This window comes from Lineus longissimus, chromosome 3, assembly GCF_910592395.1.
Source record: "Lineus longissimus chromosome 3, tnLinLong1.2, whole genome shotgun sequence".
NCBI lineage: Eukaryota > Metazoa > Nemertea > Pilidiophora > Heteronemertea > Lineidae > Lineus > Lineus longissimus.
The window spans coordinates 1,001,396-1,027,385 of NC_088310.1; the positions used below are offsets into that span (position 1 = coordinate 1,001,396).

A 25,990-nucleotide genomic window follows, 5' to 3' on the forward strand; every position below is an offset into this window, starting at 1 on the left:
ATTACTGTTTGCTTGATATTGCCCTATTACCCTTTTCATGAATCAATTTTGAGCATTATGTTTACAACGTATTTATTATATCACGAAATAATGCCAAATACTTGCAACTATTTACTATACATTACGGCCATCACTGAAATCTTAGTGTACTGATTGCTCGATAGGTTATTGCGCCCCGGTGCTTATTTCAGTTTTGCTCAACACTTTCCGACATTTCCTAGACATGGAAGGCAATAATATGGACGAGCAAGTATCTGCATTGGCAGCTAAGCTTGCTCTTGCTGTAGAAGTAACCATGAGTCCGAGCTGTAGCCAGCAAGAGCGTATGGAGGCATTTCGTGTAAGTCATTGTTTACATTTCTATTTTCGGACGACGTGATCGATTATCGTCAGGTTCACCAACTCCTAGTCTCTGTGTCATTCATGTTGATTATTTCTTAATATGTTAACAGTCTGACAATAGAGCCATCACCGTCTACAGATTCATGCACTTGATTGGGAACAACGTTAACATAACGTAGTGTTGGCCGTCGTCACGTCACCATGCATTTTTACATCGAATACTGTAACGTGACATAAACGTTGTTCCCAATCAAGTGCATGGATCTATAGACATGATAGAGATGACATAACAAAATTGATCCTACTCCCGTCTCTCGGTTCACTTCACTAAATATATCGGCTATGACTATAAAACCCGCGTTTGCACTTTCAGGGTCACTCACTCGCGGCTTATTATAAACTGCGGGATGAGAAATCGCCGGATGAGTAATTATTATTTTCTGCCACAAGATTTCAACTTCCCTGGACAATGAAAATCAATCACCATTTCTAATGCTGCTGTCCACTTCTCCATTCAATGATAGTAGGGCCGAAGACAATACTATGCAGCCGCATGGTACTCTCACCGAGGTTGGCATCTCGCGATTCCGCATCTCGCCGTTTATGATAAGCCCTCACTCACAGTAGTGGGTGACAAGTTCACCAAATGGGTAAATGGTTGTTTTAAAGAAGTCAACCATAACATCTGCCAATATCATTTCAGTTGATGGAAGATTTCAAGGACAACTCTCCTCTGTGCCCCGCAGTTGCCTTGCAGTTGGCACAAGACTCTCAGCCTGGTCCTGTGAGGCGTTTTGGCCTCCAAGTCCTGGAGAGCTGCATCAAGTGAGAAAGTTTGCATCTCAGAAGATTCCTCTTCTTGCTCTGTTATCAATTTGCGTGTTTTTTCACCTGTTATGCTTCATCAACAAACTCCGTTCTCAAGACTGAGGTTCATTTTGGTTCATATCAGCCAATCAAAATTTGCTATTTTCTGACTGAGGTTCATCTTGGTTCATATCAACCAATCAAAATTTGCTATTTTCTCTTGCAGGTACCGTTGGACAAAATTCAGCACCGATGATAAAGTCTTCATAAAGGACAATGCCATGCATCTAATGGCATTTGTAAGTGTTAGGAATTAGCTCTTCATGGCCTTCTCCTGACTAATTCTTGTAATGTGGCGCTACTCATTTTGGGACGTCACCTCTTTAGAATTGTGTTACCGCTGTTTCATCTTGGTGTCCTTGAGCGAGACATTTTACCCTACTTACTGCTTGATGCTGCTAATGCTAAATATGCTCAAGCATGTATTCATTGTCATTCTTGTGTGTTTTTCACTTTCAGCGAACAAGTGATTTGTTGGAAGAGCCTCAGTACATCAAGGATGGCCTGTCTCGTATCATTGTCGAGATGATCAAACAGGAGTGGCCGCAGCAATGGCCGGAGATGTTGGCTGAGCTGGAGGCATTGTGCCAGAGAGGTGTAGGTGAACATCTCTCAGACGAATTTTGTTACTATATAATTGTCCAATCAAAACTGAGCTGGAGGTTAAGGTTGTAATTAGTAGAAATCTTCTTCTTTTGAATTTACACTGTAATTGAAAAGATTTTCTTTAAAGCTGGGCATCCATGTCAACATCGACAGTCTTTACCAAATCTTCTTGATATGTAGAAGATCTTCTGAAATTGACAATATTGTGAACTTCGTGATTCTGTCACTAACATTCATATCTACCCTTCAGCCAACACAAACTGAACTCGTGTTGTTTGTGTTCCTGCGACTCGTTGAAGATGTGGTAGCATTCTCGACCGTCCCACAGAAGCGAAGGAGGGAACTACTCGCAGGTCTAACCAGTCAGATGCTCAACTTGTTCACTTTCTTCATGAACACTCTTGATAAAAATGTGGCTCTCTATGTTACACAGGTAAGATTTCAGCAAAACGTCACCATCTCGTGAAAAAACTTCATGTATCTAAGATTCTGAAATAAAAACTTCTGTCCAAAGTGATAAAATGTATGACGTTGACCCAATAAACTATTGTTGTTAATGAAATATTTCCTCAAAATGATAGAAAATAGGTTCTGTGACACAAAAAGGGGCTTTTGAAATCTGAAAATCTAAGTGAAACGTTCCTCTTTCAGAAAAAATCAGATGATGCTGATAAACAACGAGAAGCATTAGCGTGTGTCAAGGTCGCCCAAGCCGTTCTGTGGACATTCACTGGATATGTGGATTGGGTTTCCATGTCGCATATCTTTGAAAACAACGGCCGTCTGCTTCAGATGCTGTGCACCTTACTTAGTGATGAACATCTGCAGATGTATGCTGCAGAGTGTCTGCTGCTTATTGTCAGTAGGAAGGTGGGTACTGTTGACATAACAAACATGCCCAAGTGGTAACAATGTGTCCTGTTTCTCTGCAAAATGGTGTTACCAAATGTAGAGAAACAGGGAACCTCCAGAGCTCAGTCATTGACTGGCAATGGAATACCTTTTCGGCACTGTTTACATTCTCTCCTGATCAAGGACAGTTGAGGAATTTCAGTTTAGCCTTCTGCTACAAGTGTACATGTAAGCCACTTCTTTACTTCTAATGTGTCAACGTCTAAAGGATAGGAATGAGGACTTCATATCCCCCCCCCCCTCCCTTGTACCACTCATTTGATCAGCACTTACCTCATTATTCTATGTTCTCCTATTTCGAATTGCAGGGCACAGTTGTGGAACGGAAACCACTCCTCCTTCTCTTCTCTCAAGATGCCATGAACACGATTCTTAGTGCAGCTGTGTTAGTAATGATCTTGCTCATTTCTTTAGCACTTAATCAAATTCGATGTGGGCCAACTCTGCTAGGAGAATGTCCATCATTTTATCGTGTCAGTTGGCTTCCCACGTGTTGGACAGGCTGCCATTCTTAGCTTTTCATATGCTTTAAGTTGTGGCAAAATCCAAATGAAAGGAACCAACTATCACCTGCTCTGGGAATGTTCACATCCTCTCAGTTGGTAAACAAGGGTGACTTATATTATTGGGAAGTCATTCATCCTAGGGTTTTGATATATATTTAGTTTCAAACCTTATTGATTTCATCATTATAGAATATTAACCTACCATCACTGCATAATATAGGCCTACTCTACTTAGGGAAGGTCCATATGGTGTTGTTGATGAACTAGATTGGCTACCCTCTCTCGGAGAATAGCCTGCCTAGGCTTTTGTTGTGTGCTATCACTGCGTGATATGGACCTACTCTATGGGAAGGCCCATACCACGTCAGTTGATGAACTAGGTTGACTGCCCTCTAAATGACAAGGCAGTCAACCTAGGCTTTTATTGGTCTTAACCACCCTGCCGCCACACCACACCACATGATGTGTGCTTACTCACCTGTGGTGGCATTGATAGACAAGGCTGGCTGGTATCGACTTGAGATGTGCTTAATCATGGTAAGGCATTTGAACACTTACTTCTTGAAAAAGTGAATCCTTTTAAACCATCACTGCATGATAAGGACCTCCTCTGCTGAGGGAGGGGCCATATGGTGTCAGGAGGTTGACTGTCCTCTTATTGGGAAGGTGTTTAACTTAGGCTTTTCATGTGCTTGCAATGTTGTTGCAGAGTTTTTATCCTGGTTGCTTGCTTTCTTCAACTTCTACATCATGACCATTTCAGACCACTTGATATTTCAATATGAGCTGGCCATTCGCTATTCATATCAGAGACATGTGTTGAAGCTTCATTTTAACAGTTATCTGTTTGTATTAGTTACACAAAGTGATATAATCTAATGGTTTTGTTGACGATTTGGAAGTGCACTTGTAGGTATCCCTCTAACCTGATTTCATTATCATACTGATATCTGGTGACCATTTGGGTGTATATAACCATCTTCTTTGAAGTATTTCCACATATCTGACCTTTCCATCATTCCATAACTTCAGAGTGGCCACAGCTGCAGCCGTCAATGAGTACCATTACCTTTTCTTGAAGAAACTATGCAATATCCTGGTCGCCATTGGAAACCAACTCTGTGCTCTTTGGGTAAGACACATGTTATTGAAAACGATCGTATACCAGTTGCATTCTGCTCAGCTTTCACACTGGACTGACAAGTGCTATCCCTATTATGGAGGTGTCATAAATGAATGCAATAGATCTGACCAATTCAAGGTTGAAATCAAAATTCTTGAAAGAGAGGGTATCTTGTTAACCAAAGAGTCCTCTGTGGTACGTATCTGTGTTCATAGATTTACACGCAATTGCCTAATTATGGATGATATTTAATTCATCCTATCAACATTTCAGGGCTCAGAGGCAGATGTCCACCAACCGCCAAACTTCTTGAAATATCTGCAGGCAATCTTGGCACTGACTGAGCATCCAAGTCAGATGCTGGGCAGCATGACGCAGCCACTCTGGTGTGCCTTCCTGCGCCATGAGCACATCTCGAAGGACCCTTTGTTCAAGGAGTATATCGTGAAAGTCATGGAGACCGGGCTGACATCTTTAGCAAAGGTTGGTCATACAATGATTACTGTGACATCTTTTGTGGCCTTTAGTTTTTGTTTCATCTTTGGGTCTTTACCACATAGGCAGTAGGGCGAGATGTCCTGCCTAGTATTTCACTACTATAGCTACTTTTGAGCCAGTTGACTTCTGCCTTTGTAAGTGTGATGAGCTTTGTGGTGTCTTTTCGGTAAACTTCATTCCTATTTTTCCACTATTTTCAGGTTGGGTATCCTTCCTTGACCAACAGTCTGAGCTGTGGATACGCCTTGCTCGATTTTGATAACAACGATCGAGAATTCAATACATTCTTCTCAAGTGAGTATCAATATCTGTAGTTTGAATTTAAGTTCCAACAATTACTTCCTGAGTGTAGGAGAGTATTGAAGCAAGCTTGACCCTGGACTAATAGATTCTCCACTTGGTCAAGTTAAACTATGCGGAAGAGAAAATGTGGCATCATGCAGCTTCCACATCGCCAAACGATCTTATCTGTCAACCATCACTTCTTTTGATTTCAGGATACCGAGCAGATGTGATGAATACCATCAGAACGACTACGATTCAGACGCCGTGTATTGCATTCAAGATGGCCACTCAGCGACTTGATGCTCTCCTTAAGGCCCCGCTTGTCATTGGAGAAGGTGGGTCATTCTAAAATACCTCACCGTATCTTTCACCTTGACCTTTCATGTGCCAGTTTGGGCTTTGTCAGTCTTCTTGTCAAAATGAGATGCAGAGGCCTAATAAGCGACACATCTTGGGTTGGATTCCACCCAAGCCATTGCTGAGTTCCCCTTCAGAATCAAGGACTGTCTCTTCATACCCCTTACAGCATCTGTGTGACTTGTGTCATGATAATGTACGTACTCATATTGGACAAGCACAAGTCAAAAAAGTAGATTTTAAAAAGTGGATAAGTAAACATTAAAGGGTATGGTTACAAAAATATTCTCATTTCCAGGGACAGAGACAGACCACTGTAACTTGAGTTCTCCATCGTACATCGAATGGGACGCCATGACCAGCTTTCTTGAAGCTGTCATGTCAAGATGTTCACAGTCACCAGAACCGCAGCCTGGCACCCAGGAAGGTGTCAAGTGGCTCCGCGCTGTACTCTACTATGAGACAAAGGTGAGCATTATGAACAATATAAACACACTCTCCAATTTTACTGAAATATTTTGGTTTGATCAAAATAACTTGCACTGTCTTGTTTTTCTTGTAGGACCCCCTGATCCTCTCCCTCCAGTTGTCGTGCATATCAGCCCTGTTTGAATATCTTGCTCATGCGCCTCAGCTAGTGGATGAAGTGCTGGGAAAGGTATGTAGCCCACCTGTAGTTCAAATTACTCTGATAAAAATGGTCATAATGTTGTTTCTAAATGTAGGCCTAAATCTTAAATAGCTCAAGAGTGAAGTCTGACGCATGTGTCTCTGTAATCGCCAAATGTTTGAAACATTGATTCTTTTACAGATATTTTCCACTGTGGTGTTCAATGTCGAAGGACAGACCAAATCCAACAGAACAAGAGCTGTTCAAAACGTGAGACGGCATGCTTGCTCGGGATTGGTGAAACTTTGCAAGACCTACCCAAAACTGATCATGGTAAGCTTGAAATCATTGTGCTATTCCTTTCTGTCTACGTTAAGTTGTGATTCCTGCTCCAAGTTGTTCAAGTGTAAGATAAGGAAGGTTTCCCTACTGTCTGGTTGCATTCCTTTTGAACTCTAACATTCATCTTGCCAAAAGTTATGGCCCTTGCCGGATCTACATTATAACCATTGCTCCCATGGCTGCTTGCATCAAGTCTTGCCCGTTCTCTCAATTTTGAACCTGGTTTCCTTTACAGCCAAGTTTTGAGCGCATGTACCAGCACATCCAGGACATCATTAACAAGGAAGATCTCCTGTCTTCACTTGAGAAGATCACCCTGACTGAGTCGGCCATCATCATCAGCAATGAGTTCAAGAACTATGAGAAGCAGTCCGCATTCCTTGCAGAGGTTCTCAAGCCGAGCAAGGATATATGGCTGTCCAAGGAAATACAAGAGTGAGTTTTGTACTGGGGCCATAACTCAATGGGAAGACTTGATATTGATGTTCTGGTGGGAACATGCTGAATCCTCTGTTACTAAGCGCAGGTGTGAATGATCCATATATTTGACCAACATCATTCCAAGTTGTGTCGTGTTAACTTTGATGATGGTGTGACAAATAATCATATCTACATGCATTCAATTGCAGTGTGTTCCAAACACCAGCCAGGTTTATGAGCTTCATCGGAGTGGACCAGGCCCCAGTTGAACCAAGCTCAGCAGACACCTGTGGCATCAACAGAGCTAAGGTAGGTAGTTTCATCAGGTTACATTATTCAAGATCTGTGCACAAGAGAGACATTCTACCCTTTGTTCTTTCTCTTTGTTAACCAAGAATGTGCTGTCTGTGTCTCACGGTAGATATACTTCTCTGTTCCAGCTGCAGTACTGTGTGAGTTTCATCCATGCTGTCATCAACAGAACAAGATGGCCCACTGATCCAGAGGTAAGCCTGATACTCTACCAGTTTTGTTTATCACCAAAAGAAGAATTAGCAATAAAGATACAAAGGCTTTAGCTGAGTTGAGAAGTTGGAGGATAGGTGAATGTGGCAGTCATACAGAAAGAGACTTGTATATAAATCCTTGTGACAATATCTTTACAGGAAATGAGAAGTGGTGGCTTCTTCATGAAGATCAGTGATGGTATGGAAGTCCCGAGGAATCCAGCCACACACCAGATTGGGAAAATGTTTGCCAATCTTTTCCCACTTCTCAAGTAAGTACTGTTACACTTTCAACAGGGATGAGCATTCAGCCCTATTTGGTAGCTCATGTCACATCAGTTTTACCAGTGCAACCAAAAAACCAATACATCTATCACGATTGACACTTACCTTGTCGCTTCATTTTCAGGATCTTAAATGACATTTGGCTGCCAGAGAACTTGGCGCATAGACATCCTGAATTCAGCCAAGCATACGACTTGATGGAAAGAGAGAAACTACAGGTGCTTGGTATCGAGCCTAGCCATGTCACAGACAACACAAACTCATGCAACTCAAAACAACCACTGGAACGGATGCAAAACTTCATCGGTCTGTTGGCGGAAAATTCGTAAGTTACATGCAAGAAGGCCAACAATCATTTCATCAGCAACTATTGTTCTGTGTGTATTGTATCGTGTGGAATTGGCGTTGGTCTGTGAAGTTTAATAATGAAATTGAACTGTCTGCTGCAGCTGTGGTGGTCAAGTGAAATCCCACAGCCTCAATCAATCCTTTGTGTTTGTCCTCAGCCTCCTGGTTTTAACTTGATCAATCATTTCCAGGTACCATGTTCTAGGCAATGCTGCCCAATACCTAGGATACGAATTCTACACGAGTGGTCTGTTGACCAAACTTCTGCTGGAGACAACATTCCAAAACATTGAAATCGTGCCTGATCACAAGCTCAAACCAATAATCCGTGTGTTCTTAAAACCATTCGTCCAGTACTGCCCGAAGCAAGCGTATGAAACAGTTGTCCTGCCGATAGTCAACAGGATGGCTCCATTTATGTTGGAGGTAAAAAGGAGGTGTCTTCTATGATTGCTGGCATCTGAGTTCAATGCCATATGTGCCAATTGTTGTTTGACACTATAGACTTATTTATTCCCTATCTAAGATCATTGGCCTACCCTGGCATTGCTTCTGTGGCACAGGGATGCGGTTTCAAGTCTTCATTCAGAGATTAAAGAGAATAAGAATATTGCTTTGGCTAGATAAAGGGCATGATTTGTGGTGTTTCGAAGATTTGAAGGTGGGCCTATTCTGTGATAGACCATTCGTTTTGCCCTCTGAGTTCTTCCCATACCATTGACTTAAATCTCTTGCTTAAAAAAACACAATATAGTCAGCTTTCCTGTGTTGTTATTCTTTGTCCAATTGGCTCCCATGATTCCATTTTCTTTCCAGAAACTCAGTCAGCAATGGCAGAAAATAAACCTGCGTGCTGAAACTTGGTGAGTATCCTTTGAATGAAACAGCACTGTCAGTAGAAAAGACAATCCTGGAAATGTATTGACCGTGTGAACTGTCCAGTGTTCACTGATTGAAGAAGTGGAGTTGCAGCTTGTACTAAATGGTAGTGCAGTAGTAGCTTCCACAGCTTTGGGCCAGCTGATGACCAAGACAGGGCTGAATCTATCAATGAGCCCTGAGGAGTCGCTCAGTCAGATCTGTGGTCAAGTTTGTCTCTCTTCTTTGTGTCTTTTCCAGACATTACAGTGCTATATTCTAATACTAAATCATGTTTAATCCTTGATAGTGATGAGGATGCAGATGAGAACAAGGCCTCCCAGGAATGCATCGATGACCAACTCTGCCGTCAAGTCACCAGAGAGTACATGGAGTTTCTGGTGATTTTGCTCTTTGAAAAGCCCGAGTCGGCCCGTTCAGATCAAGCAGCTGATGACAGCATGATGGTTGAAGATGAAAATCCTGGCACCGTACAGAGGGAAGTGGTTGTGAGTGAACTGGGAACACTTGCTCTCAGATCAGAGGTCAGTAATGTTCAGAGGTTCTTTGCAATTGGAAAAGTTTATGAAATGATTTAGTTGAACAATCAGTGATGCAACGCTATCAAAGACAGGTGGCTGTTGAAGACTGATTTCAGCTGCATGGTGTTTCTCACTGTGACTCTGTCACTGAACATACATGTAATCCATTTTCTGCACAGGGTATCTGTTTCTTCAAATCTCACAGGGATATTCAGGACTGACAGTGTTCTTCCTCTTTCAGAACACCTGCCAGTCGATCGTGCTGACTGCCTACAACGCCATGTCATGGAATGACACCTGGGTATCCCAACGCGCCATATGGATGTGCTGGCCAATCATGAAGCAGCTGATAGCGGACAAGAACATGGTGGAGACAGTCTCGCTGCATCTTTTCCAGAGCATCATGTTGGGTTTTGAGATGCATGGCCAGCATGACGGCAATAGGAGTTCCCTCATGACACTCGCTCTCAATGCTTATGAAGTGCTGGTAAGTGCGTATAAGCTGAATATGTTTTTTACTAATCCCTTTCCAGTCTGACTGCAGCACTGGTCAGTAACAATTCCTCCCTTTCCAGTCTGACTGCAGCACTGGTCAGTAACAATTCCTCCCTTTCCAGTCTGACTGCAGCACTGGTCAGTAACAATTCCTCCCTTTCCAGTCTGACTGCAGCACTGGTCAGTAACAATTCCTCCCTTTCCAATCTGACTGCAGCACTGGTCAGTAACAATTCCTCTCCACTTCTGTCTACCACTCTCACCAGATCATTCCAGTAAGGTCCAAGAGAAAGCCTTTGAGTCGGTGTATCTTCTCTAGGTTTGTAGTCACTGCTCCTTTTCCTTTGAGGATGCTGTCTCAAGGAACAAGACGTAATACAGTTTGTCCACTGCAGAGCTTCGCCTAATAGATGCTCCAAGTATTTTCTCGGTATTTTTCAGTGGGGAACTCTGCCTGAGTTCGTAATTGCCTTGTCTTACATTTCCAGCGGCCGGAGTATCCTGAGCTGTTGAACATCATGTACATGATCCCGAGCTGCACTCCTGAGGCTGTAAAGGTTTGTTCAAACTATTCTGTGGCTTCTTCTTCTTATGTTTGATTTTCTTTTTATGACTATACTACAAAACTCTACAACAGAAATCAATGTAATCAACTGGTAATTGTCTTTTTTCTTTTTACAGAAGTTTGATGAGACCCACTTGTCGACCAATCCTGCCAAGAAGGTGAACGAGAAAAAGAAGAAAGATGCTTTTAAGAAGTTGATCACAGGTGTTATATCGGTAGGTATTTTGAATTTACCTCATCACTGTTCCGAGAAAATTTGTATTTTATCTCGTTGATTTCACTGGCATTTGGCTTCACACCCAATTTTTCCATCTCTTTCAGGAAAACGTTGGTCAGCGTTTCAAGAAGGAGGCCACCTACACCGCCCTGCCACCGTTGTTCAGAAAGACCAAACTGAAGACAGTCAGCCTGGATGAGCAAGTAGACTCTAAACTCGGACTCTGTGCATTCTTTAACACTGATGATTGAAGGACCACAGTTGATTCATAAGATGTCACAATCGCATTTATGACAAATAGACCAAAGCATTTCGGCAGCTCAAATATAAGTGTCAACATTGAATTAATAACCTTTCAACTATGCAATTTGAAGAACCGAGTATCGAGACTGCTTGGGCTGGATTGACTGTTAATACTGATACAGTTGTGTTGCCAAGAGGCACACCTAGTGTTGCCAAATGGCACACCTAGTGTTGCCAAGAGGCACACCTAGTGTGCCAGTGGTGTACACAGATTCTGTTATGTTGTTCTGTTATGTTGTTTTGTACCGTTATTGTTCTGATGTTCTGGCTCAGAGGTACTCACCTGAAGGGTTAAACCAAGGCCACCAGAGTGCTGGTTCTGTGTTCTGGTCATGTCACCATTGTATACTTATAGACTGATTTCACCAGCCTTATTTCGGTCTGTCACACGCTCAGTTTGCAGGGTGGAAGGTTCAATAATACTTCCTCCCAGTGCAGTGAGTTATTGTGCATCTCTGTGCACGAGATATCCATGGCAGCGATCGAGGTGGAAAGCATCCATAGGCATGATAGGGTTGTTGTATGTGTGTATTTTCATGGTAATCGTTGAATTAATTGAAAATCCACCTACACTTGCCATTTTCTTATCACCAGTGTTGTCTTTTTCGAAGCATTTTGGAAACAATGTTCATGGTTGCTTTGTCTTGTTGTTAGTGTAAGAATGCATTTCTGATGTTAAATCTTTTGTTGTTGAGATTATGTACGAGATGTTTATGAAGTAATCCTGTTTTGCAAGAAAATGGTCAGAAAATTGAGAAAAAAAAACAATTATCTGGCACTACTTATGTTGTTCCAGTTATTTTCTCAGTCATGTGGGCATCCACCAATAGCCTCTTGCTCACTGCTCCCGCCATCTTGCCACCAAGCAAACTCTGTTCATTCAGTAACAATTCCCGCATATCCTTCCCTTCGAATACCAGTCATCCAACCTGTTCACGCCACGCTTTCCTGAAACTACCATGGTCTCAATTCACTGCAGAACATGCAACTTTGGCACACACTCATCTATTCCACATCTGGCACATCTGATTACAGCTGAACTGCAAATAACCTGGTCAATCAAACTTAAAAGAATGACTGATCCAGTTTCCATTCCACACCATGGCAACAAGATCAAATTGGCAACAACTGCTGTGTATTGATAAAAATGTATTTATTGTCTGTTTCCAAACCCAAAAATATGCTGTCTGATCAGTTTTCAGACAACATTTTACAGATAAACCTTAAATCAAATGAAATTAGTTCTACTGTTTTATGCGAACAATTCCTCCCACAAAGAAAGAAACAAAAAATCATTACTCTTGCATGATTTTAGATTGGGGAATTGCACAAAGATTCTTCATTATCTTTCACCCATAACCAATGGCAACTGAATGTAAAAGTCAGCCAGTGTTGACACTGAACTCTCTCATTCTATCACTTTTCTGTCCTAGAGTGGTGTCTATTTTGATATCCTCGAGTTGACGCCTCATGATATATTTGCACCTGATCCCAATGGTCACCTGAACACAGAGTTTTTAATCTATCATCCAACGCTCATAAAATAGAAGTCTCTTCAAACAATAATTGACTTCTCCTGTCCATCGCATCATTTTCCTTCCTTGGATGTCATATGTCTCATTAACTGGCTGGTGAATTTTTCTAACTTCTTGACATCTTGAGCATGTTCAGTGGTGTATTGTAGGCACTGAAAAACAAAAATAAAATAGAGCCAAAGATTTACAACAGTGAAATATCAAAGCCTTGGGGAATGTACATGAAGGCGTTTCTTTTCATTCTATTCGTCTTAGCGAACAAGCAATCTGACAGGTCAGTGTTGCAATTAAAAGTGGACTTTTCTGGAGCCCAGAAGTCATGAACTTCACTTACAACTGAATCATCCGTCATTTTCACAAATAATTTTCCATCAGTGTGCCTATACTTGGTCACAAAACGACACTGAAATGGAAAGAATAAAAATTATCAGCCAAAAAAGTTATTCAAACATACTATGGCGAGTGATGTTACAATGGATGCAAGACTAATACCAATGGCTTTGCATTGGACTTGGAGACTCGCCTCGCACCAAGTTAAAGTTCACAGGACATCAGTGATATTCCCGTGGCCATGGACCATGGCCATCGCTCGACTCCCGAGATGCAAGGTATCAACTCCACAGGCACAGCAGAGTGGATCAGTCCAGTCTTCCTGGAATGGCAAAGCAGCTTTATTCTCCAAAAGCCAGAACCAGAAGCAGGATAACTGACTGTGCTGCGCTTGTGGCGGTGTCGACTATCGTCCACTGTCTGCGCCAAATGTCCGTGTCATTGTTATGACTGTGACGTGGACAGACACTGTGAAGTGTGATGGTGATCAGGTGGAAATGCCAAAATTCATTCACTTAATAAAAACTCGATGTATTTCTGCTCGTGTCTCACTGTCTGGGAAATAAAAAAGCTGTCCTGACCTTCATTGGGTCTTCTAGATACAATCTCTCGGCAGCTTTTGCGAATTCCTCAAAAGTGGACAAATAAGGCATTTTTGCAGTTTTTATTGGGAAACATATGGAAATGTGCACACAAAAGTAATTTGTGTACATTTACATGTGAAACCTCCAACAGCAAGGACATGAAGGAAGTGAATGACCTAGGGCTGGTAGCCAGTCGTTTCGCTCCCTGAACTTTTCGCCCCAGTTTCGCTCCAAATCGAAGTCGTTTCGATCGGGGCGGAAGTTTCAGTTTGTTCTTTGGGGGTTTTCTACCTTTCGGTGTCAGTTCATCATATAACTTTTGCACTGTCTAGAGGTACTGGACCCGTATCCCTATGTCAGAATGCTAGATATTCTCTCACATGCAGTATATTTACACGACCCCATAGTCAAATTCTGACACTGATGTCTCATGAAAATGCTGATAAAACAATTTAGAATCATCGGAACTTTTAATAATACAGCATATGATGTCACAACCAGACCTGGCGAGATAACAAATGCTGTTACACCCAGAGCCAAGGACAGCACGAGCAGATCCACAACTGATAATCCATCTCAAAGCAGACCAATGAACGAGATAGCCAAGATCACTTCCGTTTATATTTTGAAAAATGAACCTAGACCTATAATGTGACCAGGCCAATAGGAAGGATCAGGTCTAACATGATGAGAGAGATGAGGCAGTCACAGCCAGGCCGAATCAGTCCTGGCTGCTCCACCGTGTTGACAACATGGTGAGAGAGTTGAGACGGTCACAGCCAGGCCATATCAGTCTTGGCTGCTCCACCGTGTTGACAACATGGTGAGAGAGATGAGACGGTCACAGCCAGGCCACATCAGTCCTGGCTGCTCCACCGTGTTGACAACATGGTGAGAGAGATGAGACAGTCGCAGCCAGGCCACATCAGTCCTGGCTGCTCTTCCAAATTGTCAACATGGTGAGAGAGTTGAGACAGTCACAGCCAGGCCAACACAGTCCTGGCTGCTCCACCGTGTTGACAACATGGTGAAAGAGATGAGACGGTCACAGCCAGGCCATATCAGTCTTTGCTGCTCTTCCAAATTGTCAACATGGTGAGAGAGATGAGACAGTCACAGCCAGGCCACATCAGTCCTGGCTTTTCCACCGTCTTGACAACATGGTGAGAGAGATGAGACGGTCACAGCCAGGCCATATCAGTCTTTGCTGCTCTTCCAAATTGTCAACATGATGAGAGAGATGAGGCAGTCACAGCCAGGCCTAATCAGTCCTGGCTGCTCCACCGTGTTGACAACATGGTGAGAGACTTGAGACTGTCACAGCCAAGCCATATCAGTCTTTGCTGCTCTTCCAAATTGTCAACATGATGAGAGAGATGAGGCAGTCACAGCCAGGCCAAATCAGTCCTGGCTGCTCCTCCGTGTTGACAAGGCGAGAGAGGTGAAACGGCCACAGCCAGGCCACATCGACAGTCCTGGCTGCTCCACCGTGTGGACAACATGGTGAGAGAGTTGAGACAGTCACAGCCAGGCCAACTCAGTCCTGGCTGCTCCACCGTGTGGACAACATGGTGAGAGAGTTGAGACAGTCACAGCCAGGCCAACTCAGTCCTGGCTGCTCCACCGTGTGGACAACATGGTGAGAGAGTTGGGACAGTCACAGCCAGGCCACTACAGTCTTGGCTGCTCCACCGTGTGGACAACATGGTGAGAGAGTTGAGACAGTCACAGCCAGGCCATATCAGTCTTGGCTGCTCTTCTAAATTGTCGGCAACATGGTGAGAGTGATGAGACAGTCACAGCCAGGCCGAATCAGTCCTGGCTGCTCCATCGTGTTGACAATATGGTGAAAGAGATGAGACAGTCACACCCAGTCTGGTTAGCTGCTTTGCTAAGTTGTCAACATGGTGAGCGAGATGAGACAGTCACAGGCCGAATCAGTCCTGGCTGCTCGACCGTGTTGACAAGGCGAGAGAGGTGAGACGGCCACAGCCAGGCCAAATCAGTCTTTGCTGCTCTGCCAAATTGTCAACATGGTGAGAGACATGAGACAGTCACAGCCAGGCCGAATCAGTCCTGGCTGCTCCACAGACTTTCAAAGATACGTAGGCATCTGGACGGGGCCACGTGTGCCAGAGTTTTGAATGCACTGGTCACGTCCCGACTTGACTTCCAGCTTCTCTTCATTGGGTTGCTGCTTTTAGGGTTGTGCGACTCTCTACAACTGTGCTAGGAAATTCATCCAGGCCTATCTCTGGTCCCCGAAGTTGCTGTTAGGCTGCATGTCTCGACACCAAAATAATTCCCAGATCTCACTCATGGTATGACTCTAAGAGAAGATAGACTTGCCCAGGAAAGCACATCTACTTTGCCACTTGTACTTTCCCGGGGTACTTTCTCAATCCCATGAAAAATCCAAGGGAGCGAAACGACTGGGGCGAAAAGGTCAGGAGGCGAAACAACCATTATGAGAAAAAGATTGAAGATAGTTTTGATAGATGTTGTAAGTTATATTATCACGTCATATTTTTTTAAAATTATTCATGTCAGAAAGTGGTATTTAATATGCGTAATTAAGAAGATAAAATAGCTTCAATGGGTTAATGAGACAACTTTCCCACAATGCATTTGCCTTGTCAAAATGGCGTCAAATCAGTGACAGTGAGCCAAAAAAGGAATTAGTCATTCGACATTTTCGTCTATTCAGAGACAATATTTAGCTTTCGATTGGCGGGTGATTAAAGCCATAGTCCCGTTTACACCCAGTTACAATTTGACGTGACGTACACGCTTGCTTAACTTTTATCTGGCACCGAATTGACAGAATTAACATGAGGCAAGTTATTTTGTCTTGCTTTTTGAGATGTGGCTGTGCTATGTACAGTGATGACTGATGTACAGGTTTTGTATTATTGTATTATTATTCTCTCATCACTGCAATGTCATGATGTTGTATTAGATCTGCTAGATCTCCTTTATCTAATAACACTTCACTAAAGGAAGACACTTGATAAGACTTGGCGATACTGTTTACAAATTCAATGACGTTATTTGATTTTGAATTGATTATTGATATTTCTTTTTTCAGAATGGGAAACGTTTTTGTTGTTTTCTTCTGGCCATGCATATATCTAGGTTTAAATTTACATTGACCCTTTGGCTTTGCCAGATACGGAAGTACCACCCAGAGTCTGGCAAACCATGGAGGTAATACCTCCATGGGCAAACAAACCATCTTTACCAAATGCCATAGATATTCATGGTAAAAGATTGCTTGAAACTGAGAGGCATTATCTGGCGTCTTTAACCTTGAAAACCTATTGTAAAGATGGTTTGTTAGCCCGACCCATGGTCAAGGTGGTACTGGCGTATCTGGCAAAAGGCCCAGGCCTATTGTTATAGCCATGGCCCTTGCCCGTGAGATGGCATCATGACCCTCATTTTTTATACAGCAGCCGTATTAGCAGTGACTGATGCGTAAGTTAGCTAGATGCTGGAGATACATGGTCATTGGACTTGGAGCAAATTGTCTGACGATCTCAAAATTTACCAAACATATGATAGTATGGTCAATCTCTCTCTTGCTCTCGACTCCACCCCTCCATCATGTCCTTGCCCTTTTCTAAAAGAGATACATCACAAAAAAAACAAAAAGAAAGGCATGGCATACCAATACCATTACAGTCGTGACAGTAGGGTATCAGGCATTTGATAAATCCCTGCAGATGGCACAGCAAGGCATACCTCTTCTCGGCCAGTGCAAACATTGTGAGGACATTGCCAACTGCTGATGACGTCCATTGTACCAGCAACCAGGCTTTGTGCTTTATCAGTGTTCAAAGGTCTGATGTTCATGTTGGACACAATGTTATAACTTGTACCCTGCATCCTGTTTAATCATGGCTGCTAATGAGGCTGTGTAATCATACTGAATACTGCATGCCAAGTACAATAGCACACAATCACTCATGAACACACATCCGATTGAACTAGGCAGGCATGTTCTTCATGAAATGAATGAGCAATTACTTCTCTGATGCCTTGTTGTCGTCTTGTATGTACATGTATGTCAGATGCCTCTTTCTTTTGTTCCAGAAATTTCAAATGAATAATTAGGTTTTATTTGAGATTTGTGTAGCTAATGACATATTGAAGTCATCTCTTGAATTGGGAAATTATTTATCAGCATTCTTGGTATGGTGGCATTATCTTGAAATGAAGTGATCCAATTCTCAAGTTCTATTCTGTCATTGAACATAGTATTGATACCTTTCTTGATCAAAATCATCTGTGGGAATTGAATCGAATTGAAGTTATCAACTCTAATGTTTGTGTTTGCTTCTCAAATTGCATAAATTGCATACATGATCTGATATGATATAACAGTTGCAATGTTGTAACCCAGTTTTTACTGATACAGTAACTGCTTTCTATAATTCATAATCAATATCATCAGTATACTGTTGGTGTTATCAAAACTGTACAGCATTTTATGGATTTTGGAAATGCGGCACACATAATCTCTCCATTAGGAATATTCTCTGGCTGATCAATCCTTGAAGAAATGAATTTGAAAGTTGACAGAAAGTTGGAAATGATTCAGTATCCTCTGGCCTTCCTGAAAAGTTAGGTTTTCCTTCCTTGTTGGTTTTATAATGAATTTTATGGGATTGGGTGTCCTCAATTCATCCTGGTAATTCATCTCTGGGCTACAACTTACTTCATGTATACCTACTGTTATCCCAGCTTTCTTTCTACAGATCTGTTTACCATGCTAGGCATGTCTATGCCAGGCATTATGACACCATCATCATCATCACCATCATTAGCGTCAGACTTCAACCTTTGCCTTGCTGGGAACACCAGATGACAACACAGTATCATCCATGTCATTGCAGTTGATGTTATGTTTTATGACTCGATGTTGGCCATGATGACATTGACCACCCTTATGTTCATAAGTCCTGCAGGTCAGGGCCTTGCAGAGTGGTTTTACTGACAGTGACTCTGAATGACAATATATCCTTTCCGAACAGTGGCTGCAGTACATGTTTGCGTGTACATCTATCTTTTAGTCAATACTTGTCATCGCCAGTTGTTGGTCTTATCAATAGCATTGATGGACTCGAAGCAGATGTTCTACCTTCACCGAGCCATCCAGCAGTGCTGCCATCTAGAGGGGTAAGGAAAATGACCGCAGTCTTGTCACTGTCGGGGGTTTGGGTGACAGCTTTCACAAACCATAGACAGGTAGCATGTTGGAGGTTCCTTCAAATCCTTTCACTGATGGCAAAAGGCTCTGTCCAATTTAAGTGGACAGTTGCTCTTTAGCAGAAGATCGAGTGACTGAGCAGATAAACCCAACCAGTGCCTCAGGTAGGGAATGCTTGCTGTACATCAAGAAGAGAGATGATGGTATGGTGGGTTTCAGACACTGGCACCTTATGGTGTTGATGGACATTGCCAACTTTTGTCATGGTCACCAACTGTCATGTTAGAGATGGGTCCTCAGCCATGTCAGCAGTCCCTATCCAATGTAGCATGGACCATGTGGGCCAGGGATAGGAGTGTGCAAAGTGACTTCTGTGGGATTGCCACCTAAAATGGAATTGCATGTATTTTCAGTGTTGACACAGCCTGATCAAACAAACTCTGAATATACTTCTGATGTAATTTTGGTAATTACCCGTGTTGGTCTCATTCATAATTCCTCTACTACACTGCATGCATTGTTGTATACATAAAGGGTGCAGTAGACAGTACATGCAGTACTTATTGTACATGTCCTTTCTTGTATGAAATCAGCAGGTTGTAATGTCAATGGATTTCAACATTAGGTTATTGTCTCCAATTGTCTTCTAAAAGCTTAACTTAATGTTGGTGTAACTTCTCCTTCGTTCAAGCAGAGATAAAATCTGCCATAAACCTACAATTGGCATGAAAAACTTGGGGCTCTTAGGACAGAACTTTTGGATGGAATTGAAATGAGTCGGATGTGTTCTAGACAAAATGTGGAAGGAAGTGTCTGGAGATTTGACTGTCCTACATTAGTCTTACATCATTTCTCTCGTCTATTATGAGAAGAGATCAAAGATGATCCCATCCTGACTTAATCTGTCACATGTTAATCCTGCTGTGGTATTTACACCTGATGATATAGTGAAAGCCTTGCACAATGACAAGAACACTAATATCCATAGCTTGACATTTGCCACGTTTGCCAAGCTCGCTGGCTTTTAGATGTCTATGAGATCAAATGGTTTGTCATGTCTATGTTAAAAGATGCAATGTACCATTGATGGCCTCAGAACCTGTTGCCATGGAGCAGCCTCTCTTTAAAAAGATCGCCAATAATTATTTGTCTTATGAACCTGATATCACGTTATTTACAGATTGCTCCTAGGATGGTAAAAGATACTGCACATATATATGAAAAGTTGATGGACCTTTCGTAGTGTGTAGGTCTCTTCCTTCTTAGATGATGGTGCAAAAGGAATTTTGACAACCTGAACAGTGTTACACCCTGTATCTTTGCTTGGTGTATATTATCTGCATACATGTATGTAAACATGTACACATTGACTGCTCTTGAGGAAGGTGTATGTACATGATGTATGCACCTGCTGGTGGGATGGTTCTTCCTTCACGTGTTTAACCCCTTCATCATGGTGGGTACTTGGTTATCTTTCCCGCTAATGTCAAAGACTGACACCAAAGTCCTGATGTAATGATATGTTGACAGTTAGCCGAGACCCATACTATTGCTAAAGTTACATGTATTTTTAGTAGTTCTCTGTCTTTTTCAAAGTACCCAAGGTATGCAAGCGGATCTTAGTTAACGATTTTTTGATTGAGAGGAAATAGTTGTTCTGCTCTGAATTGACATTCCTCTCTGTCTGGACCACTACGTGGAGTCTGTGCAGGCAAATGTGAGGTGAACATCTTTCTTCGACATCTGCAGAGACCAAGTTGTGGTTTTGCTGACTGTTGATATAACCTTTTCTGGATGTTTGTTGTATGAGATGCCGCCTGACTTCGTCAAGTCTCTTGTGTACTTAATGTTTGTCAAATACATAGTACATTCTCTTCGAGTTTGTTCCATTATCGTTATCGCTGATTGTGGCTCTGACCTTGTACTCGCCCTGAAATCTGTTGTTGTTTTAATACTATATATTACATCAGTTGTTTGCTCCTGCAGCACAGTTCTCTTCATGGTATTGATATGTGATGAGGGCTGCTTAAAACCTGCTTTAAGAAGGGAGCCATCTCAGCAGTATCGGGTATAACTAAATCTTGACTTCCTATTAGTATTGCATTCACCTTCATGAGATGGCCCCTGATCAGTTTACTGACATTACTTGCAGAGGTAATCCATCTATTTTTAATGAAATGTAAGACGTCAGTGTGATCAGCAATGTATGACTGGGGCTTCCATACCGTTGGATAACAGGTCAGATGCATAGGCTTGTGGGAGAAGTACAATTGGAAGGAGCATGACCAGATCAATACACAGTTGCTGCCAATCTGAATCAACAGCATAGTGGAGTTAGGTTCGCCTCCCGATACCAATCTATATGTCTAGGCACAGCAGCAGAAGATTGAACAGTTTAAACTTTATAAAACTGCCCCTTGGAATCTTGGAGGATACATTGTCGAAATGTTTTCAAGTGACAGAAAATGGCTATTCTCCGAGTCAATTTGGATCTATCGTATTGTATGCATATCCTGTCTGCCATATGTCTCTCCAAGACTTCCTGGTTAGCTTTCAATAAGTAGGTCAATACCTGTGCTGAGCAGGAACACACCTTCTTTTAACAGGCCAATTTTGGAGAAATAAAAAATGATCAAATCTGTTGAACACATGATTTGACATAAAATGATTAATGTGCAGAGCTAGCAGTGTATTACTGGTAGAGCCACTGATTACATACTGAATCACCTATTCAAACTTGATAAATGATGTGAATGTCTTTTACAATTGTCATGACTAAGTAATATTCAATCATTCATCATTCATGGCGATCCATTTTATGTCATTACAAAAACCCACAAACATTATAACAATGTGAAGTACATTGATTGCTCATGATAGATTTTAGTCATTGATCTGTTGTGTGAGCTGCAGAAATCTTGATCCTGATTGAAAATGTAAAGGTTATCTCACCTAAAGTAGATTTATATCCTTCTTCATTTGATACCCACTAGGATATGAAGACAGGATGTGAATGAGTTGTATTCAATATGAAGTTCTTTGATTGATCAAGTAGCATTCATATTCTGTTGAGTTACCATTAAATCATAGGTTTTTGGTGGGCTGTTGGACTACAGAATTGTCAATTCTACATTATGTTATTATTTTCCCAATATCAAAGCACTTTTCATTTCGAACAACCTTTCAATGCATTTGGAAGTGGGCGTTCATATTAGGGTGTGAGGAACAGTACTGATATATTGGCTGTTAGTTGCGTAGGAGGGTCTAGACTGCCGAATCTTTGAAACTGGTCATAGCTCAAGCTAGAAAAAGAAAATCTAGTTATACAGATGTTTTTGTGCTAATGCTCGTATTTGTTTGAAGTAGGCTTTCATATTGATATCAGTTGAGGGTGTGGGTGGAAGAGAGGGATTTCTTCAAGAGGTATTCCTCCCCCAGGTCTTTCACAGCCAATCAAGGTGATGGATGTTTATCTAAGGTCAGGTTATGTAGGGGAATACCAGTACTCTTCTTGTATGATTCCATTGGATCTGTTGATATACAGTGGGTTAACTTCCCAGTCAGATGTGTTCCCTACCTGAGATGCTTCCTGCATGAGCTGGCATTTCATCTAATCCGACAGGAAACTTTGGAGCTTCAACTCTTCACCAGTTTCCAATCAGTTTCGCTGAGGATTTGTTTGAGTTGGATTCTCTTCTGTTGATTTTCTATTTTCATGCGGTTTTCACTCGTGTAGGCTCTCTTTAACTTTGGTCGAGTACAACTTGAGGCAGCTGCAGTATTTCATTCTTTTTCTGAAGAATTCCACCGATTTTGATTGAACTGCTGAGGTGAATTTGGAATCTGTCTCGAATTTAAATCACTCAGTCAAATTCCTCTGGGAGAAGTTTCATTTGTGTACTTTGTGTCCTAAACGATTTGATTTGTGATCACAGCTCTGATATCAAATCCGTCAAGAAGATTACATCCGATTTATTGGATTTACTCATCAAGCTGTTCCCAGTGCACTGGATCTACACACGTTGTACAGTCACCCTGTACATTGCCTTCATGATTATACAGCGTTATCTTGACTGATTGGTTCAGCATTACTCATGCAGTCATCCCCAGAGGAAACAAACTCAGCCCACGCCAGAACGTTTTCTGAACACACTCAACACATTGTGTGATTCGTGCTCTGCAGCCAACGCAGACATAGGTTTAGACTGGGTCGTTCTTTGTCAGTTGGATACAGTTGAGATGCCAGAAGCCATGGACGGATCAAAAGATGAAATTCCCAGGTAATGTATTGTTCTTTCATCAAGATGAGCTGGTGGGGGGGGGGGGGGTCAACTACAACTCACACAAAATTTATGGACTTACTTTACACTTGGTTTACACCATTGACATTGTTTACTTGTAGATGTCATATTTTTTAGGCCCTATGTTAAATGTTTCTTGTTGTGCTCCTGTCTGAAAATATATGATCATCACGCTCACTCTGGATACATCCATCATCACCATGTTTCGAGAATACCGATCTAGCTTTACCTACAGACTGTAGCTCTGCCTGTGATACTAAGCTAGCCTTGCTAGTGTGTGCTAGCTGCTACACTGTAGTCTTGGCTATGCTAGACATTGTGTTGTCATTCATTGGATTTCGTTTTAGCGGCCGTTTACTTGGGGTTGTTCATTTTGCTGTCGGTGTTCGTGGGAAGGAAGTTACGAGCCATTCGGGAGTCTTCGGCAGGCGGGATGAATATCAAAGTGTAAGATATTCTCTGTTCTATCGATATCTTCACTGAATGAGAAAAACTAAGGGATAGTCTTGGTGGGGTCACGCCTACTTTTAGGGTAATATTAGGAGGCCTATTTAGGGTAGCATTTGTACCCTTTACTCAAGCTGTTTTATCACTGGATTAGTTCCTCATCTACAGGAGGAAGAGTGACTGTTTTGTTGATTACCTAATAGTGGAAACAGGTGACAGACAAGCTGGCCCAACTCATTCTGAACCATCAGAGGTACTCAGTCCGTTAGCTTCCCTCCTTCACCTCGGTGTAACAGCGTCCAGGTCGGCAGAGTTTTTGAGATCACCAAGTCTCTCACCGATACCTTGCTTTTGGTGAAGTGATAGTAGTGACGCAAAGGCGTGAGAGTTGGGATGTTTTGCGGCATCTGATTGATCAGTTTCTCAATCGGCCATTGATTGATTTCATGACAGCAGCAGTTATCGTTCATTGAGTCTCTGCCGCTGGTGTTGTCAGCAGATCACTCTCTGTGGAGTTTTTATCATGGCGGATCACATGTTGAGTCATGTTACAGCGTCTTTTAATACCATCGAATAACGGGCGAGACTTGTTTGATATCTTTGTGACCTTGCTTTGGTTTTGGCAGAGTTAGCTGATTTAACGGCATTAGTAACCTTGGAGGCCAGTCTCATCAACTTTTTTTAGACCATAGGCTTAGGACAATGGGCAAGGATTATTGGGCGTCTTTTAGACCTTGTTCTTGTTGTTTTTGTTGCGGCAGAGTTTTAAACCAGAGTACAACATTGGCTACGTTGAAGGCCATTAGTCTTTGTCTCAGGTAATGAAGGAAATCTTGTATCACAGCAAAATCTATAGGAGAGAAACCGATCTTGTTAATCAACAATCCTTACTTCATTAACTCCGCTTTATTTGACATTTGAGCGCTCCAAGTATGGTTTCAGATTTGTTGACTCCGTCTGAGTCAACCTCGGTTCCATAAAATCACAGTGTAAAGTTCTCGGTATCACTTTGGTGGTGATATTCCTGGTGTACGCAAATGTTCACTTCTTCGTCGGGCAGAATAGAATAATCTTTTAACCTGTTCTGTGCTTGCAAAATTCGAAGTATCTTCTCCTTCACTTCAGTCTTTGCTCTTCATTGTAATGCGTATCACTGCTGCTGCACACTTTCAACAAGCATGTACGCCCGGCTACTCTGACTTTAAGGTGGAACAGTTGTCCCCCAACCAATGATATTTCTTTGAGTTTAGATCTCCTGGTGTTGATTTCACCCACCGCTTTGATCAAACTCTGTCCATACTTCCAGCTAATCCGTCTATCAGATTTGTCTCCTAACCAATGAAATCAGCTTTTCATTATCAAACATGAAATAATTCAATTATGCGCCAAACTCCGACCATTTTTAAATTGCTCTTATTCAATTTGCCTCGCTGACATGTGGTGTGTTTTAATTTTGATTCAGTTGTGCTATCGTTTTATACAGACTTCACCGAGTTCTATTACCAATACATAATGGCCGTCTGCTCCCGATGAAATATTGTGATGTGAAATAAACCGGAACATGCCTCTCGTAAATATGATCATGGTTGCTATGGTGGATTTGAAAAAATGGCTCATATTTCGTGTTCCTGTGAAAGGATGTCAACCCTTGTGAATGATGGTTGAGTTGGTATTCAAGTCTTTCTTTTTTGTCGTAGATTGATTAGTTTTCTGTGGTGATCATTGTCTGACCACATCTAAGGCACATTGACAAGCATGTCGTAGTCTAGTGTGTATATCACTGTTCAGTATTATGTCACTACCACTACCGTCACGATCCAACACTTGGTCTGAATGCCCCCCTTCTTGGCAAATCTTGTTTTTTCTCAATATTGGCTTCCCGTCCTCGGTGTTATGCACTTTCACCTACTTTTTGAAAAAATTGATTTCACATTCTTTAGATGGGTTATTCTCACCCAGTCGGATCACGATGTTGCAAACTTGGTGATTATTATGTTGTTATCGTGGAGCAATGTTTGAAATACCGGCATTGCTCCGACTCTGTGGTTTGGAAGGTTTCTCCAGGGTGCTCACCTGCTTGGCTTCTTCAAGTCGAATAGACCTTATGACTTCATCTACAGAACTACAGGCAATGCTGATGAAATCTGATTATCAACTGGCTACTAGTGCAAACCTGTTAGCTTACATGTTTTGAAACAAGCATTTCAGAAACTAACCTAGGTATTAAGGGACAGTTGACATAGACAAGTTGTAGGAATGAGTGAGGGCATGCTCTGAACCTGACAATTATTGTTACAAGCCTTGAATGCCAAGAGGCCTATCTAGGCCAGGGTCTCTTGTACCAAATCATAATAACGTCATCAATGAATGGAATAGTGTCATTTTGCACTATAACTTCATTCAATCAATGTGGCCATGGCCTACAAATGTAGTAATTCAGCATCAATTACTTCTGTTAGTGTAGAATTCTGGTATCTGGTCATGATTTCACACTGGCCTACTACATGATCAAGTACAATCGCTCGGGAGACAACCGGAATAAAATCAATGACTGATCAAATTCTAATCTCCAGAGTCATAGGAAACTGATGTCA

The 25,990-nt window shown here is 42.0% G+C and overlaps 2 protein-coding genes across 3 annotated transcripts in view; both read left to right on the plus strand.

Moving 5' to 3' along the window:
* Positions 1-169: 169 nt before the first annotated feature.
* Positions 170-11,768, plus strand: LOC135485206 (exportin-5-like). Its single transcript, XM_064767022.1, has 26 exons — positions 170-340; positions 1,046-1,167; positions 1,376-1,448; positions 1,669-1,806; positions 2,066-2,248; positions 2,467-2,685; positions 3,036-3,112; positions 4,266-4,365; positions 4,630-4,839; positions 5,055-5,148; positions 5,352-5,474; positions 5,795-5,964; positions 6,059-6,154; positions 6,308-6,439; positions 6,684-6,883; positions 7,078-7,177; positions 7,309-7,374; positions 7,534-7,646; positions 7,784-7,984; positions 8,199-8,433; positions 8,824-8,870; positions 9,176-9,410; positions 9,649-9,894; positions 10,391-10,459; positions 10,584-10,682; positions 10,789-11,768. The coding sequence occupies exons 1-26, from the start codon at positions 224-226 to the stop codon at positions 10,933-10,935; spliced, it is 3,612 nt and encodes a 1,203-aa protein (XP_064623092.1). The 5' UTR covers positions 170-223; the 3' UTR covers positions 10,936-11,768.
* A 10,433-nt stretch (positions 11,769-22,201) lies between these two features.
* The window catches only part of LOC135485212 (vasodilator-stimulated phosphoprotein-like), a 36,504-nt gene continuing 32,715 nt past the window's right edge, over positions 22,202-25,990 (plus strand). Inside the window, exon 1 of one of the 2 annotated variants that reach the window (XM_064767030.1) lies at positions 22,202-22,928. In XM_064767030.1, the coding sequence (XP_064623100.1) occupies positions 22,888-22,928 (41 nt within the window). In that variant the 5' untranslated portion in view covers positions 22,202-22,887. Of the gene's footprint in view, positions 22,929-23,344; positions 23,397-25,990 lie in introns of those variants that run through there. The other variant, XM_064767031.1, reaches the window with a different exon arrangement.